This window comes from Heteronotia binoei, chromosome 20, assembly GCF_032191835.1.
Source record: "Heteronotia binoei isolate CCM8104 ecotype False Entrance Well chromosome 20, APGP_CSIRO_Hbin_v1, whole genome shotgun sequence".
Lineage (NCBI taxonomy): Eukaryota > Metazoa > Chordata > Lepidosauria > Squamata > Gekkonidae > Heteronotia > Heteronotia binoei.
In genome coordinates this window covers 34,573,581-34,590,506 of record NC_083242.1, presented here as the reverse complement: position 1 = coordinate 34,590,506, position 16,926 = coordinate 34,573,581, and the positions used below count along the sequence as shown (strand labels likewise).

At 49.1% G+C, this 16,926-nt stretch overlaps 1 protein-coding gene across 1 annotated transcript in view; it reads right to left on the bottom strand.

The window, feature by feature from the left end:
• Window positions 1-16,926, bottom strand: part of LLGL1 (LLGL scribble cell polarity complex component 1) — a 128,296-nt gene that overhangs the window by 81,587 nt on the left and 29,783 nt on the right. Inside the window, 1 exon segment of the mRNA XM_060260682.1 lies at window positions 15,955-16,052. Within this exon segment, the coding sequence (XP_060116665.1) occupies window positions 15,955-16,052 (98 nt within the window).

The following is a 16,926-nucleotide window of genomic DNA, read 5'->3' as shown; positions in this document are numbered from 1 at the left end:
TAAGCATGCTTTCAGTTGTTAAAAATCTTTAATTGTTTTTGTCTCTTTCCTTTATAAATTTTGTATCTCCTCTACCTGGCACTGCATTTTAGGACACACCTGGCCCGGCCCGACAAGGTCTCATGTCAAATCCGGCCCTCATAACAAATAAGTTTGACACCCCAGCTCTATAGCTTGTGGCTGACAGCCCACTGAGGCTGCAGACGTTCATCCAACCGCCTTGAAGCAGTGGTCCCCAACCGTTTTGGCACTAGGGACCGGTTTTGTGGAAGACAATTTTTTCACAGACCGGGGCGGGGAGGGATGGTGGTTTCAGGATGATACAATTGTGTACTTTATTTCTATTGGTTTGGTGTGGTGGTTAAGTGTGCGGACTCTTATCTGGGAGAACCGGGTTTGGTTCCCCACTCCTCCACTTGCATCTGCTGGAATGGCCTTGGGTCAGCCAGAGCTCTCTTATCTGGGAGAATCGGGTTTGATTCCCCACTCCTCCACTTGCAGCTGCTGGAATGGCCTTGGGTCAGCCAGAGCTCTCTTATCTGGGAGAACCGGGTTTGATTTCTCACTCCTCCACTTGCAGCTGCTGGAATGGCCTCGGGCCAGCCAGAGCTCTCTTATCTGGGAGAACCGGGTTTGATTCCCCACTCCTCCACTCGCAGCTGCTGGAATGGCCTTGGGTCACCCATAGCTCAATTATCTGGGAGAACCGGGTTTGATTCCCCACTCCTCCACTTGCAGCTGCTGGAATGGCCTTGGGTCAGCCATAGGTCTCATAGGAGTTGTCCTTGAAAGGGCAGCTGCTGTGAGAGCTCTCTCAGCCCCCACCCACCTCACATGGTGTCTGTCGTGGGAGAGGAAAGTAAAGGCGATCGAGAGCCGCTCTGAGACTCTGAAATTTGAAGTGGAGGGCAGGATGCAAATTCAATGTCGTCGTCTTATTATTACATTGTACTATATTATGAAATAATTATACAACTCACGGTCCCGGTTGCTAACAGGCCACAGACTGGTGCTGGTCCATGGAGCAGGGGTCCCTGCCTTGAAGCTTTCCACGCTGAGCTAGTAAGGATCACGCTTGTTCCCCCAGCTTTCAGAAAACGGAAGAGCTGGAGCCTGACCCCGAACTGTCAAGAGTGAACAAAGATTCAGCAAATACGCAAAGTGCCTTCTAGCTGAGCGGGGGAACCTGTATTGCCCCAGCTGCAGTGAAACGACACTTCAGAGGAAAGCAGAATACTCAAGAGGACACCAGTGGCTCAGTTTTCTAGGGCTATGGCCCAGAAACGACATCCTCGCGGATATCAACAGCGCAGGCACGTCACGAAAAAGAGAGCGAGCAACCCGGCGCCTTGGAAGAAGAGGCCTCTCTTGTTGCACAGAAATCTAGAAAAACAATCCTGCATGCAACGAGATCGTAGCCTAGCGTTACAGCTCCGCCACGGCCCGCCTCCACAAAGACTAGAAGCTTGTCGGGGTGTCTTGCATGCATGCCACGGCCCAGGTTAGGAGACGCGACAGGAGGCTCAAGGAGACAAACCACGTCACGCTCAAGATCAGGCTGCCACATGACCCGTGAGCGGCTTCCTGTAAGCGACGCCTCCTTCCTCGCCCCACACGGTGCCAGCTGCGAATCTCACCACCTCTGCATTTGCAGGAAGGAAACAGCAACGGGGTTTGCGACTGGTGCCCACAGAGGTAGCAAGCCAGAATCTGAAAGATGGCTTGGTATTGTCATGGGCTGTTTCCCCCACCTTTTTAACAAGACCCCGCATGTAGAAACCTACTGTATCAGGGAATGGGCCAATCTAGACCCTGCCTTTTTAGCATGCTACTTTTTTAACTTTAAAAACACACACACAAAAACCACATGATGCAACGTTCACTCAATAAAATTGCTGAGCAGTCGGGTTAGAATGGATAAAAGGAATAGCTTGTGGGGGGGGACAGTGGGAGGGCTTCTAGTGTCCTGGCCCCACTGATGGACCTCCTGATGGCACCTGGGCTTTTTGGCTGCTGTGTGACACAGAGTGTTGGACTGGAGGGGCCATTGGCCTGATCCAACATGGCTTCTCTTATGTTCTTATGCGACACAGAGTGTTGGACTGGAGGGGCCACTGGCCTGATCCAAGATGGCTTCTCTTATGTTCTTATGTGACACAGAGTGTTGGACTGGATGGGCCATTGGCCTGATCCAACAGGGCTTCTCTTGTGTTCTTATGTGACACAGAGTGTTGGACTGGAGGGGCCACTGGCCTGATCCAACATGGCTTCTCTTATGTTCTTATGCGACACAGAGTGTTGGACTGGAGGGGCCACTGGCCTGATCCAAGATGGCTTCTCTTATGTTCTTATGTGACACAGAGTGTTGGACTGGATGGGCCATTGGCCTGATCCAACAGGGCTTCTCTTGTGTTCTTATGTGACACAGAGTGTTGGACTGGAGGGGCCACTGGCCTGATCCAACATGGCTTCTCCTATGTTCTTGTATCTGGGGCAGTGATGCTCTGTATTCTTGGTGCTTGGGGGGGCACAGTGGGAGGGCTTCTAGTGTCCTGGCTCCACCATCCAAGGTTGCTCTGCAGAGGCAGGCAATGGCAAGCCACCTCTTATTGTGTCTTGCACTGACAGCAATGAGGATCCTGTGAATTTAGGGGGAGGTATTTGTGAGCTTCCTGCATTGTGCAGGGGGTTGAACTAGAGATCCCCAACCCCCAGTCCATGGACCGAGACCAGTCCGTGGCCTGTTAGCAACCGGGCCGTGAGTTGCATAATTATTTCATTATATATTACAACGTAGTAACAATAAGATGACATTGGATTTATATCCTGCCCTCCACTCCGAATCTCAGAGTGGCTCACAATCTCCTTTATCTTCCTCCCCCACAACTGGCACCCTGTGAGGTGGGTGGGGCTGAGAGAGCTCTTACAGCAGCTGTCCTTTCAAGGACAACCTTTGCAAGAGCTATGGCTGACCCACGGCCATTCCAGGAGCTGCAAGCAGAGGAGTGAGAAATCAAACCCAGTTCTCCCAGATAAGAGTCTACGCACTTAACCACCGCGCCAAAATAAAGTGCACAATTGTATCATCCCAAAATCATGCCCCCCTCCCCCTGGTTCATGGAAAAATTATCTTCCACAAAACCGGTCCATGGCGCCACAAAGGTTGGGGACCACTGGACTAAATGACCCTGGGGGTCCCTTCCAACACTATGATTCTATAAAACCACAAAGATCAGTTCCCCCAGAGAGAAGAGCTGCTTTGGAGGAGGGGAGGGGGACTCTGTGGAATCAAAATCCTGGCTGAGGCCCCTCCACTCCTCTCCCCGGGCGCACCCCTAGAATCCCCAGGAATTTTACGACCCAGAGATGGCAACCCTAAAACCTGCTCAGCTTACAGGATTACTTGCTTGTGTTTTTGCTGCTTTCTCACACAACAACCATTCCGCCAAGAACGCCTGTAACTCCAGAGATTTGAGCTCAACGTCGCCACATTGAGGGCCAGAAACCTGCTTAAGCTCAGAACAAAGGCAGATCTCGTTGAAGCTCCCCGAGGGGGCTGTTGGGACTGAACGGGGGCCACACAGAGGCTGGATGGAAACCCCACTACTGATAGCTGGTGCTACACTTCGATGGAACCTAAGCGCAGGTGCGGCCCAGTTGGCCAGACGCCTGGGGTGCGAGTTCAGGTTTGGCTGTTCCAGCCACAACAAGGTTATTCAGGAGGGCATCCACAGTACGGAGAAGCACAAGTGGGTGGGGTGGGGGGGTCCAGTTTGCATTTTATGCGACTTTAAAAGTAAAGAAAAAAGTCGCATTCTTTCCCTCTCAGCAGTACCCACTCGCATTCACCGGCGCATGAAAACTGTTTTTATCCAAAAGAAAGACGGCTTTTTAAATCTTAGGTGTACCAACAAGAAATATCTTTGCATACAAGATACGACAACAACACAAACCTTCTTTTATATACATAGCATTTTGTATATAGCATTTTCCTGCATTGTACATAGGTTGGTCTAGATGCCCCTGGATGTCTCTTCCAACTCTATGCTTCTATAATTCTGTTTTTGCTATTTTGGTCTTACTGGTTATGCTCATTACTGTTGTACTGAAGTAAATTATGGATTTATTATGATTTAAGTACATATTGTATTGTGTGGATTTTTAAACTAACTCTCGCATAAGAACATGAGAGAAGCCATGTTGGATCAGGCCAATGGCCCATCCAGTCCAACACTCTGTGTCACACAGTGGCAAAAAAACCCCAGGTGCCATCAAGAGGTCCACCAGTAGGGCCAGGATACTAGAAGCCTTCCCACTGTGCCCCCCAAGCACCAGTTTGGTGCAGTGGTTAAGTGTGTGGACTCTTATCTGGGAGAACTGGATTTGATTCCCCACTCCTCCACTTGCAGCTGCTAGAATGGCCTTGGGTTAGCCAGAGCTATCACAGGAGTTGTCCTTGAAAGGACAGCTGCTGTAGGAGCCCCCTCAGCCCCACCCACCTCACAGGGTGTCTGTTGTGGGGGGAGAAGATATAGGAGATTGTAAGCCGCTCTGAGTATCTGATTCAGAGAGAAGGGCGGGGTATAAATCTGCAGTCTTCTTCAGTCTTTTTCACCAAGAATACAGAGCATCACTGCCCCAGACAGAGAGTTCCAACAATACGCTGAGGCTAACAGCCACTTATGGACCTCTGCTCCAGATGCTGATCCAATCTCCTCTTGAAGCTGGCTATGCTTACATAAGAACATAAGAACATAAGAGAAGCCATGTTGGATCAGGCCAACGGCCCATCAAGTCCAACACTCTGTGTCACACAGTGGCAAAAAATGTTATATACACACATACACTGTGGCTAATAGCCACTGATGGACCTCTGCTCCATATTTTTATCTAAACCCCTCTTGAAGGTGGCTATACTTGTGGCCGCCACCACCTCCTGTGGCAGTGAATTCCACATGTTAATCACCCTTTGGGTGAAGAAGTACTTCCTTTTATCCGTTTTAACCTGTCTGCTCAGCAATTTCATCGAATGCCCACGAGTTCTTGTATTGTGAGAAAGGGAGAAAAGTACTTCTTTCTCTACTTTCTCCATTCCATGCATTATCTTGTAAACCTCTATCATGTCACCCCGCAGTCGACGTTTCTCCAAGCTAAAGAGTCCCAAGCGTTTCAACCTTTCTTCATAGGGAAAGTGCTCCAGCCCTTTAATCATTCTAGTTGCCCTTCTCTGCACCTTCTCTAAAGCTATAATATCCTTTTTGAGGTGCGGCGACCAGAACTGCACACAGTACTCCAAATGAGACCGCACCATCGATTTATACAGGGGCATTATGATACTGGCTGATTTGTTTTCAATTCCCTTCCTAATAATTCCCAGCATGGCATTGGCCTTTTTTATTGCAAACGCACACTGTCTTGACACTTTCAGTGAGTTATCTATCATGACCCCAAGATCTCTCTCTTGATCAGTCTCTGCCAGTTCACACCCCATCAACTTGTATTTGTAGCTGGGATTCTTAGCCCCAATGTGCATTACTTTGCACTTGGCCACATTGAACCGCATCTGCCACGTTGACGCCCACTCACCCAGCCATCTCCTGTGGCAGTGAAGTCCATGTGTTCATCACCCTTTGGGTGAAGAAGGACTTCCTTTTATCAGTTCTAACCCGACAGAGCTATTCCTCTCAAGAACAGTTTCTGTCAGAGCTCTCTCATCCCTTTCTAATTCACAGAGTGTCTGTTGTGGGGAGGGGAAGGAAAAGGAGATTGTAAGCCACTCTGAGTAGTGAAGATTAATCCAATCTCTCTCCTTATTTCATCCTCACCACAGCCCTTGTCAGGTAAACTAAGCTCAGAGAGAGTGGCTGGCCCAAGATTACTCAGCACTGCAAAGTAGGGATTCGAACTTGGGTTCCCCAGCCCAACACTCTAAGCCAGAGGTGTTAAACTCATTCATTAGGAGGACCAGATTTGACAGAAACGGCGCTCTGCCGGTCCGGGCTGTGTGTGTCACAAAATGTAATGCCGGGTATTGGAGATATAAATTTTATAACAGATACAGGCAAACCCAATTAATAGTATTATTCTTTACTCAGAATACAACTAAAAGTAATTGATTCCGAGCCGTGGAAGCAACTGATTTATTGAAGAGCCCGTAAACTCCCCAGTTAGGCTGTGATCACACGTGCTAAATAATGCAGTTCCAATCCACTTTCAAACCGGATCTTGCCAGCTAACTAGGGTTTCCATTCTCCCGACAGGGGTGGGGTTTCCCCCCCAATTTGGGGGCCTTCAATCCACTGCCACGGAACTGGTCAGCGAGGGAAACCAGCCCTCCAAAAGTTCTGATATACCTAGAAGTGGCCACATCACACTGGGCATGTCATGGGGGATGCTCTAGCACAGCGGTCCCCAACCTTTTTGGCACCCGGAACTGGTTATGTGGAAGACAATTTTCCCATGGGCTGGTTTCGGGATGATACAATTGCGCACTTTATTTCTAACAGTTTGTTGTGGTGGTGAAGTGTGTGGACTCTTGTCTGGGAGAACCAGATTTGATTCCCCACTCCTCCCCTTGCAGCTGCTGGAATGGCCTTGGGTCAGCCACAGTTCTTGCAGAGCTGTCCTTGAAAGGGCAACTTCTGGGAGAGCTCTCTCAGCCCCACCCACCTCACAGGGTGTCTGTTGCGGGGGAGGAAGGTAAAGGAGATTGTGAGCGACTCTGACTCTGAAATTTGGAATGGAGGGCAGGATATAAATCCAATGTATTATTATTAATATTACTATTACTAATACTACTACATTGTAATATATAATGAAATAATTATACCAATCATGGCCCGGTTGCTAAAAGGCCACAGACCGGTACTGGTCCACGCACTGGGGATTGGGGACCCATGCGCTAGCATTTGGCCTCACAGGATCAAATACGGGCACCGCGGGACCTTCCTACATTCCGTAGGGCCTGTAAGACCAAATTGTTTCGACAGGCCTTCAATGCTTAAACTGAGAGAGAGCGGCCACCGGACATCAGCTAGAGTTTCCGGTGACCAACCGTCTGAAAAGAAGAACCGCCAACACAGTAATGGCACAGCACTGTGAAATAGTTTTTCGATTTCAATTGTATTAATGCTTTATAGATTTTATTGACTAGTTGTTTTAAATCGTGTAAACGAATGCTGTGAGCCGCCCTGAGTCCGCTTGCGGAGAGGGCGGGATAAAAGTTGAATGTAAATAAAATTTAAAAAATAAATAAAATAAAAACAGGGTGCTTGTTGTGGGGAGAGGAAGGGAAAGAAGATTGTAAGCTGTTTTGAGGCTCTGAGTGAAGGGCGGAGTATAAATCGCACCTCTCTTCCTCCTCCTCTTCTACTTTATTTTGCCTATGGACAAGCTTGGGTTTGTACCTTCCACAAGTAGCACATGCATACACCCCCAGTTATGCCAAACGGAGAACTCTTTTCACAAACACCATTCCAAACGTAGAACCCTAAGCGTTCGCTTCCGGGTTTGATTCCCCACTCCTCCACTTGCACCTGCTGGAGTGGCCTTGGGTCAGCCATAGCTCTGGCAGAGTTGTCCTTGAAAGGGCAGTTGCTGCAAGAGCTCTCTCAGCCCCACCCACCTCACAGGAAGATAAAGGAGATTGTGAGCTGCTTGAGACTCTGAAATTCGGAGTGGAGGGCGGAATATAAATCCAATATCATCTTCTTCAAATGGGAGCTTAGTGAGGCCAATCTTCCTTCGTTTGGATGATGAATTTCCACAGCCGGTGGTAATATGCAGGATGTTTTTTTGGGGGGTGGGGGGTCCTCTTGAAGATGAAGATATTGGACTTATATCCTGCCCTTCACTCCAAATCTCAAGAGTCTCAGAGCAGCTCACAATCTCCTTTATCTTCCTCCACAGACACCCTGTGAGGGTGGGGCTGAGAGAGCTCTTGCAGCAACTGCCTTTTCAAGGACAGCTCTGCCAGAGCTATGGCTGACCCAAGGCCATTCCAGCAGGTGCAAGTGGAGGAGTCGGGAACCAAACCCGGTTCTTCCAGATAAGAGTCCGCACACTTAACCACTACACCAAACTGGCTCTTGCCATGGGGAGTGCTTAAGAAGGCGCCATCAAAATTTCTCTCGGCAAGTCTCCCCCTCAGGGGGTGGGCCAGCAAACCGATTCTTTCCAAAACAGCTTCCCTCTCAGATGGAAGATTTATTTAGCTGGCGGGGGTGGCATCTGAGAAACAAGTTTGCTAACGTGCAAAGAAAGTCTCCCTCTGCTTCTGCCCCCACATTAGCACCACGAGGTGGGGGGGACCAAGATGTGCAATGCGGAATTTCCCACAATGCCCAAGTTCAGTCCATCATTAGCCAAAGCCCGGCGACTGGCAGGATTCGCGTGAGAAAAGAGGGAGATTCGTGATCCAGGCCAAATATTCAGATCGCCCGGGCAATACAGAACCCTTTCGCCCAGGGGCGGGGAACCTTTTTTCTGCCACAGGCCATATGGATATTTATAACATCATTCACGGGCCATAAAAAATGATCAACTTAAACAGTGCTCTGCCAAGAGAGAATAATTCAGGCCGGCAAAATTAATGCAAATAATTGCTTTTCTATTTGAAGTCATGTGGGGAGAGCCTAATCTGGCGCACACACACACACATATACCCAAGCCCACCGTCCTAGGCAAATGCAGAGGTCCGGGGCTTTTTTGTAGAAAAAGCCCAGCAGGAACTCAATAGCATATTAAATCACATCCCCTAATATTAGCATATTAGGTTACACACTCATTAGCATATTAGGCCACACCCTCTGGGATAATCGAGTGCAAACTGAACGGGGACAGTAACTTTTCCAGGCCCCGCAGCAATTCTGGCCGGCCAGCCAGGCCCCAGGGAGGCTGCCGCACAGTACATCTGGGCCCTGTGATCCCTGCCTGGCCCTGGGGAGGCTGCTGCACGGCACAGCTGGGCCCCACGATCCTCGCTGGCCAGAGAGAGGCTGCCACATGGCTCGGTTCAGCCCAGCAGTCCCCAAGGGCCGCACCAAGTGACCTCGAGGGACAGAGGTTCCCCATCCCTGCTTTAGCCGAAAATTAAGCTAAGAGACATTGATATTAAATTAATACACCGAATCCTGCCAGCACAGCAAGCCTATGCTGTGAACTAGCAACTGCAGGGGGGTTTGGGGTGTGTGTGTGTGTGTTTGAGATCGGCACAGCTGCTAGCCATTTGCCCCTTGATGGATTTCCCCCAGAGCTTTCAACAGAGCCCCTTCCAAGCTAAAGATTACTCCATTCATTCATCGAAGGGTCTATATTTTTAGCTGCTTCAGCTGTTTCCTTCCTTGCCCTGCTGGGAACGTCCCCCCCCTTCTCCTCCCCCCCCCCACTTAAGAACTTTATCCTCTGTTCTTAAGCCATTTCCTCCATTGTTCCTCCAACTCGCACACATGTCCTGAATGGGAGCCAAGATTCGGCTTCCAGAGTGGTTACAGATGCCGAGGAAAAGCAGGGCGGGCACACCACGGAAGGGTCGCCAAATACGTCGCCTCCCCAGGCCCTCCAAATCCCGTCTCGAACAACGCAGACGAGCCAAAAGCGGACATTAGGTCTGCGCTGTTTTTTTCATTTTTTGAAAAGGAGAATACTTCCACCCCGAAGAGATGCGCCCTCACCAGCTTTTTGGTGTCATTCCCCTTTCTTCACCCCAAGCTGGCAAGGCCTCAGCTCTTTTGCTTACATTACACTCAAGAACTGCGCATACCAATGACAGTGGAGTTTTTAAAGAGTTTTACATCTTAGCGCTCTTATTCCAGAGCAAGGACAAACCTGGAAGTTTTCTACAGCTTTCCAAAACTGATGGCAATTTATTTTTTAAAAAACTGACCAATCCGGTCCAATCTACCTTATGAAGAACCCATTTCCTTCCTCCAGAGGAGGAACAGAGAGACAGTGTGGTGTAATGGTTAGAGCAGGGGTGGCCAGACTGTGGCTCTTTCACACACATCGTGCGGCTCTCAAAGCCCCCACACCACCCCATCAGCTGGTTTGGAGAAGGCATTTGTCTCCTTAAATCACTTCTCCAAGCCAAGCTAGATAAGAAGATATTGGATTTATATCCCGCCCTCCACTCCGAAGAGTCTCAGAGCGGCTCACAATCTCCTTTACCTTCCTCCCCCACAACAGTCACCCTGTGAGGTGGGTGGGGCTGGAGACGGCTCTCCCAGCAGCTGCCCTTTCAAGGACAACCTCTGCCAGAGCTATGGCTGACCCAAGGCCATTCCAGCAGGTGCAAGTGGAGGAGTGGGGAATCAAACCCGGTTCTCCCAGATAAGAGTCTGCACACTTAACCACTACACCAAACCGGCTCTCCGGGCTAGATAGTGGCTTGGAGAACGCATTTAAAGCTAAAGTTGCTTTCTTTCCACCTCTCCCTCCCCATCTGTTTTCCTTCCTTCCTGCTCTCAGACATCTGATGTTCATCTTTTACGGCTCTCAAACATCTGACATTTATTCTATGTGGCTCTTATGTTAAGCAAGTTTGGCCACCCCTGGGTTAGCGGGTCAAGATTAGGACAGGGGTGGCCAAACCACTGCTTGGGAGCCACACATGGCTCTTTCACACATATTGTGTGGCTCCCAGACGAGGAACTTCACAGGCTTACTCTCGAGTAAGCATGCTTAGCGCTGGGGCTGTAGTCAGCCTCTGAGCGCTGACCCATAGGTAGGCGACTATGTTTGCAGTGTTTAAAGCGAAGGAGGAGGGGGAAACAGGCAGGCTCGGAGGTTGCTTGGAAACCTAGACTGGGGAAACAACGCAAGAGCAGAGCGAACCATTAGAAGGCGGGACGGAATTAAAGAGGGCGGCGCCGGGTTCCCCCTTAGCTTCATAGCTCTTGTAGGAGCCGCATTTACTAACCTTTGCGTCAAGGTAAAGAGAGACGCATAATGAAGGAAACTGAGGTCAGTGATTTATATGGTGCATGTGTGTCTCCTCCTCCCACCGGTGCCAAAAAAAATAATTCCCTAATGTTTTCGTGTGCTTGTCTTATAGGTACTGTTATTCCCGGCTTGTTTTTTTTTTAAAGTCTCCTCCTAGCACGGTTGTGTCATAAAGTGCCCAAATATGTATGCATTTTCTCTTTCCGTGCTAACTCTTAATAGTTTCAATAAAGACGTCTGGGTAACGTTTGCTCACGTCTTGCGGCTCTCACACATCTTGATGTTTATTCTACGTGGCTCTTAAGTGAGGCAAGTTTGGCTACCCCTGGATTAGGATCTGGGAGACCCAGGTTCGAATCCCCACACGTGCCACGGAAGCTCACTAGGGGACTTTGGGCGAGTCGCACACTTTCGGCCTAGCCTACCTCACAGGGTGGTGGTTCTGAAGATAAGATGGAGGAGGGAAGACTGTCGTAAGCCACTTTCAGCACCTCACGTTGTAGAGAAAAGCAGGGTATAATTGAAGGTACTGGGCACACAGAAAACGTCTCAGTGGTGAGATCAGATGTATTCCACCTTGGCATTTGAGGAATCAACTTTCGAAAGAGCTCCCAATCTAAATATTCATTAAGTATGTTATTGTCTTCCCCCTTCTCTAAGGAGCTGGGGAGCGGCACACACTGGGCTCCTCTCCTTCCTTCTATCCTCACAACAACCCAGGGAGGTAGGCAAGCCCAGAAAGAAGACTGGGCCAAGACTGACTTCCTTATGCTGAGTCCAGCCAGCAGCCTGCCTAGCTCAGCACTGCGTCTTCTGACAGGCAACGAGTCTCCTCGCCCTACGACTCTTTGGATTCTGCACTGCAGCACGGTAGGTGGGGAAATCAGAGCAGGGACTTTTTAGCAGCCGCACCACTTCTTTCAAACTTACTGCCCAAGAAAGCTTGCCTGACTGCGTCGCTCTTTGTTAATCTCAAAATTAAATACTCGGCTGCTGCGTTGGTTTCGATAATACCGTTGCCGCGAACATTCGGTTACTGAAAATCGATTACGAACTTTTGCTGGGAAGCCAGTCGAAAGGTTGTGGGGTTTCTTTGAGGGGAGGGGTTAACGTCCCTCATCCCCATTGCCAGCCCCCCCCCCCTAGAATGACAACATGGGACACAAGTTCAGACAAAAACAGACGCTGGAAGCAGAGCACAAACACTGTTCCTGGCATTGTATTCGGGGGATGGCCGACACCATGGAGACTGCACATCTCGGCTCTGTTGCTGGGCAGAGATTTTAAAAGATCTCGGGTCGGCGGCCAAGATTCCTGCAGGCCTTCAAAGGCATCTATTCAAGTCTCTTTCCAGGGGAAGACCCCCGTTTTTCAAAGGGGGTGGGGATTATTCAGCCGTGCGCCAAAACGGCAAACAAAACCCCATCCTGGGCACTTCAAACACAAGCCATGGAAAACCGAATGCCGTAAAAGACCGAAACATTTGAGAGCTCCAGCATTCTCCGGCTCTACAAGCAAGAAGCTAGGGAGGGGGCACCCAACGGTGATCTCCCCCCTGCCCCCACTTCCTTGCATCCGGCCATGACAATACTTCTCAGCCCAAACTTTTCATGGACACGGAGGAGAAAGTGAACCCCAATCCCAAGGCTTTTTTTGTAGCAGGAACTCCTTTGCATATTCGGCCACACACCCCTGATGTAGCCAGCCTCCAAGAGCTTACAGGGCACTCAGTACAGGGCCTACTGTAAGCTCCAGGAGGATTGGCTACATCAGGGGTGTGTGGCCGAATATGCAAAGGAGTTCCTGCTACAAAAGAAAGCCCTGCCCGTTCCAGATTACTACAAAGACACTTCCGCCACTTCAGACATTGACAATTCTTGGGGAGGCGCCTGATATTGTAATTTAACCTTACTTTCCCTGAATAGATGCAGAGAAAACTGCAAGGGGTGCATCAAAGTCCATCTTTTCGGCACACAATTTCATAAGAATGTAAAAGCACTGCTGGATCAGACCACTAGTCCATCGAGTCCAGCCTCCTGACCAACACAGGGGCAGGGGGCCTTTCAGTTCCTCTGGAGGGTCAACAACAGAGCATAGAGGCCAAGGCCTTCCCCTGAGAAGAACATCAGAAGAGCCCTGCTGGACCAGCCCAGGGAGGGTCCATCTAGTCCAGCCTCCTGCCTCACACAGGGGCCAGCCAGTTCTTCTGGAGGGCCAATAGCGGGGCAGAGAGACTGAGGCCTTCCCCTGAGAGGAACATCAGAAGAGCCCTGCTGGGTCAGACCAGGGAGGGTTCATCCAGTCCAGCTTCCTGCCTCACACAGGGGCCTTCCAGTTCCTCTGGAGGGCCAACAACAGGACACAGAGGCTGAGGCCTTCCCCTGAGAAGAACATCAGAACAGTCCTGCTGGATCAGACCAGGGAGGGTCCATCAAGTTCAGCTCCCGTCTCACACAGTGGCCAACCAGATCCTCAGGAAGGTCCATAGAGGCCAAGGCCTTCCCCTGAGGTAGCCTCCTAGCATTGGGGTTCACCTGAACATGAAGGTTCCCTTTCGTAATCATGGCTTGGAGCTACCAAGGAACCATCGTTCCACGAATTTGTCTAAATCCTTTGCTCAAGCTATTGATGCTTATGGCTGTCATGGCATTCTTCTGCATCTGCAATATAACAATATCTCTGGCCTACTTTACAGGCTTGTTGGAGAAAGGGAGGCCACCTTCCCACAAAGCCACATGACTATCCAAGAGAGAACCACTGTGCCCTATATTTCTCCGCAATTTCCATTATGCTGTACTTCCAAGTTCTTACAGAACTCTCCCCCACAGCCATTCAACCGCTGTCCCGTCATGCCCCCCGTGGCCAATCAACTGCCATCCAGTCACAACCTCCACAGCCAATCAACCGCTGTCCAGACAGAACTCTGGAACAAACAAGGATCCTTTTGAAGAAGAGGTGCCGGAGCTCATTAACACAACTCATTTGCCTATGTCACACATTCCTGACATCACCAGGTGGTGTACTAAATTATAGCAGCTCAGCATCTACCTTAAAATGCTTCTTGAGTTATAATTGTCATAATAAAACCTGACTCCCATCATACTTCTTAAATTACCTTCTCCTATGTGACAGGAGGAAGATTTCCATCCGTTTGCTTTATATGTTTTGGTTATTTTCCCATTTTTTCTGGGGAAAAATATATAGAAAGTTAGTCAAATCTAAGAGTTCTGCGAAATTCTCACAGGGGGTTTGAACAATAGAGTTCAGAAGCAAGTATGGGGGGGTGGGGGGAGAAGAAAGAAAGAGCACAATAAAAGTTAAGAAGTTCTGGAGCTCTGCTCTGGTTAGCTCCTGTCCAAAATGAGGCCTGGGAACAACCATGCATGTGACCCATATCCCCCAATGGGTGGGATCCAAAGTAATGCACATTGGGGCCAAGAATCCCAGCTACAAATACAAGTTGATGGGGTGTGAACTGGCAGAGACTGACCAAGAGAGAGATCTTGGGGTCGTGGTAGATAACTCACTGAAAATGTCAAGACTGTGTGCGATTGCAATAAAGAAGGCCAACGCCATGCTGGGAATTATTAGGAAGGGAATTGAAAACAAATCAACCAGTATCATAATGCCCCTGTATAAATCGATAATTCGGTCTCATTTGGAATACTGTGTGCAATTCTGGTCACCGCACCTCAAAAAGGATATTATAGCATTGGAGAAAGTCCAGAAAAGGGCAACTAGAATGATTAAAGGGTCGGAACACTTTCCCTATGAAGAAAGGTTAAAACGCTTAGGGCTCTTTAGCTTGGAGAAACGACGACTGCGGGGTGACATGATAGAGGTTTACAAGATTATGCATGGGATGGAGAAGGTAGAGAAATAAGTACTTTTCTCCCTTTCTCACAATACAAGAATTCGTGGGCATTCGACGAAATTGCTGAGGAGTCGGGTTAGAACGGATAAAAGGAGGTACTTCTTCACCCAAAGGGTGATTAACATGTGGAATTCACTGCCACAGGAGGTGGTGGCGGCTACAAGCATAGCCAGCTTCAAGAGGGGTTAGATAAAAATATGGAGCAGAGATCCATCAGTGGCTATTAGCCACAGTGTGTATATATATATGTGTGTGTGTATATATATATATAAATAAAAAAAATTTGGCCACTGTGTGACACAGAGTGTTGGACTGGATGGGCCACTGGCCTGATCCAACACGGCTTCTCTCATGTTCTTCTGTGATACAGAGTGTAGGACTGGATGGGCCATTGGCCTGATCCAACATGGCTTCTCTTATGTTCTTATGTTACAGAGTGTTGGACTGGAGGGGCCATTGGCCTGATCCAACAGGGCTTCTCTTATGTTCTTCTGTGACACAGAGTGTTGGACTGGAGGGGCCACTGGCCTGATCCAACAGGGCTTCTCTTATGTTCTTCTGTGACACAGAGTGTTGGACTGGATGGGCCACTGGCCTGATCCAACAGGGCTTCTCTTATGTTCTTATATGACACAGAATGTTGGACTGGATGGGCCACTGGCCTGATCCAACATGGCTTCTCTTATGTTCTTCTGTGACACAGAGTGTTGGACTGGAGGGGCCACTGGCCTGATCCAACATGGCTTCTTTTATGTTCTTCTGTGACACAGAGTGTTGGACTGGATGGGCCACTGGCCTGATCCAACATGGCTTCTCTTATGTTCTTATGTGACACAGAGTGTTGGACTGGAGGGGCCACTGGCCTGATCCAACATGGCTTCTCTTATGTTCTTCTGTGACACAGAGTGTTGGACTGGATGGGCCACTGGCCTGATCCAACAGGGCTTCTCTTATGTTCTTATATGACACAGAATGTTGGACTGGATGGGCCACTGGCCTGATCCAACCTGGCTTCTCTTATGTTCTTATCCCACAGGCATCAACTCCTTTGTCAGGTTAATCTTACCTTCGCTTTTTGCCAGAGACCCTCTTCATGGGAACAGCGACAGCCATTGAGCCAACGGGGAAAGAAAAAAGGATACATTTTCACCGCTCCGGATTTGGTGCCAATGGCCATGATTCGTAGCTTGGGATCGAAGGCCAGAGAACTCGGCTGATTTGGAAAGCCATGTTCCACCGTCTGGAAGAGAAGCAAAAAGCCACATCTGTCAAAGCAAAGCATTGCAGTTGTTCATGTAGATCCAGGGGTGTCAAACTCATTTGTTACGAGGGTCGGTTCGGACAAAAATGAGACCTTCTCAGGCCGAGCGATGCGCGTTACGTAATGCCAGGTAGCAGAGATATAAACTTTACAAGGACACAAACACAATTTTTTTAAAACCCCTTTAAATGTAAAATGCTTAAAACATTAGCATTTTTGCACTATTTTGTTTATTGCACTGTCCTGGATAACTGACCCCACTCGCTCTGAATTACTGCATCAAAATCTGGAGACTGTGTCTGTACTGTAGCAATCTTTCAGGCGGCGCTCAGGTGTGTATCTGTAAGCTGCAAACCTACTTCTGATTTGCTGACACTCATTACAGAAATCTCATGCCTTGAGCCTAAGACGCAGAGGAAAACATGAAACGGCTGGGCATTGAGAGCTTTTGTAGAAAAGCCGCTTCACGAGCCAGTCAGCCGATGGAGGAAATGGAGGCTTTGCTCTGTAGCTTTACTGCACAAACCTGGCAAAGCAAGCTGTGATGCAGAAGGAAGCGAGAGAGGGAGAGGGAAGCAGGCGACAGTGAGTTGCTTGGGGGCCTGATAGGAGTCCTCCAGGGGCCTGATCCATCCCCAGGCTGAATGTTTGACACCCCTGATGTAGGTAAAGGGCAAGGGCAGACTCAAGTCTGTGAGCAAGCTTTTTAGCCCTGGGGTTCTTTGTCCTGTCTCAGCATCCTGGAGCCAGAGAGATATTTCACAGTGCAAAATGCTCTTAAACATAATCAGGTTTCTGGCTAGTTCTGAAGAACACGAGTCAGGAAATGACGACGATAATGAAGATGAAGAAA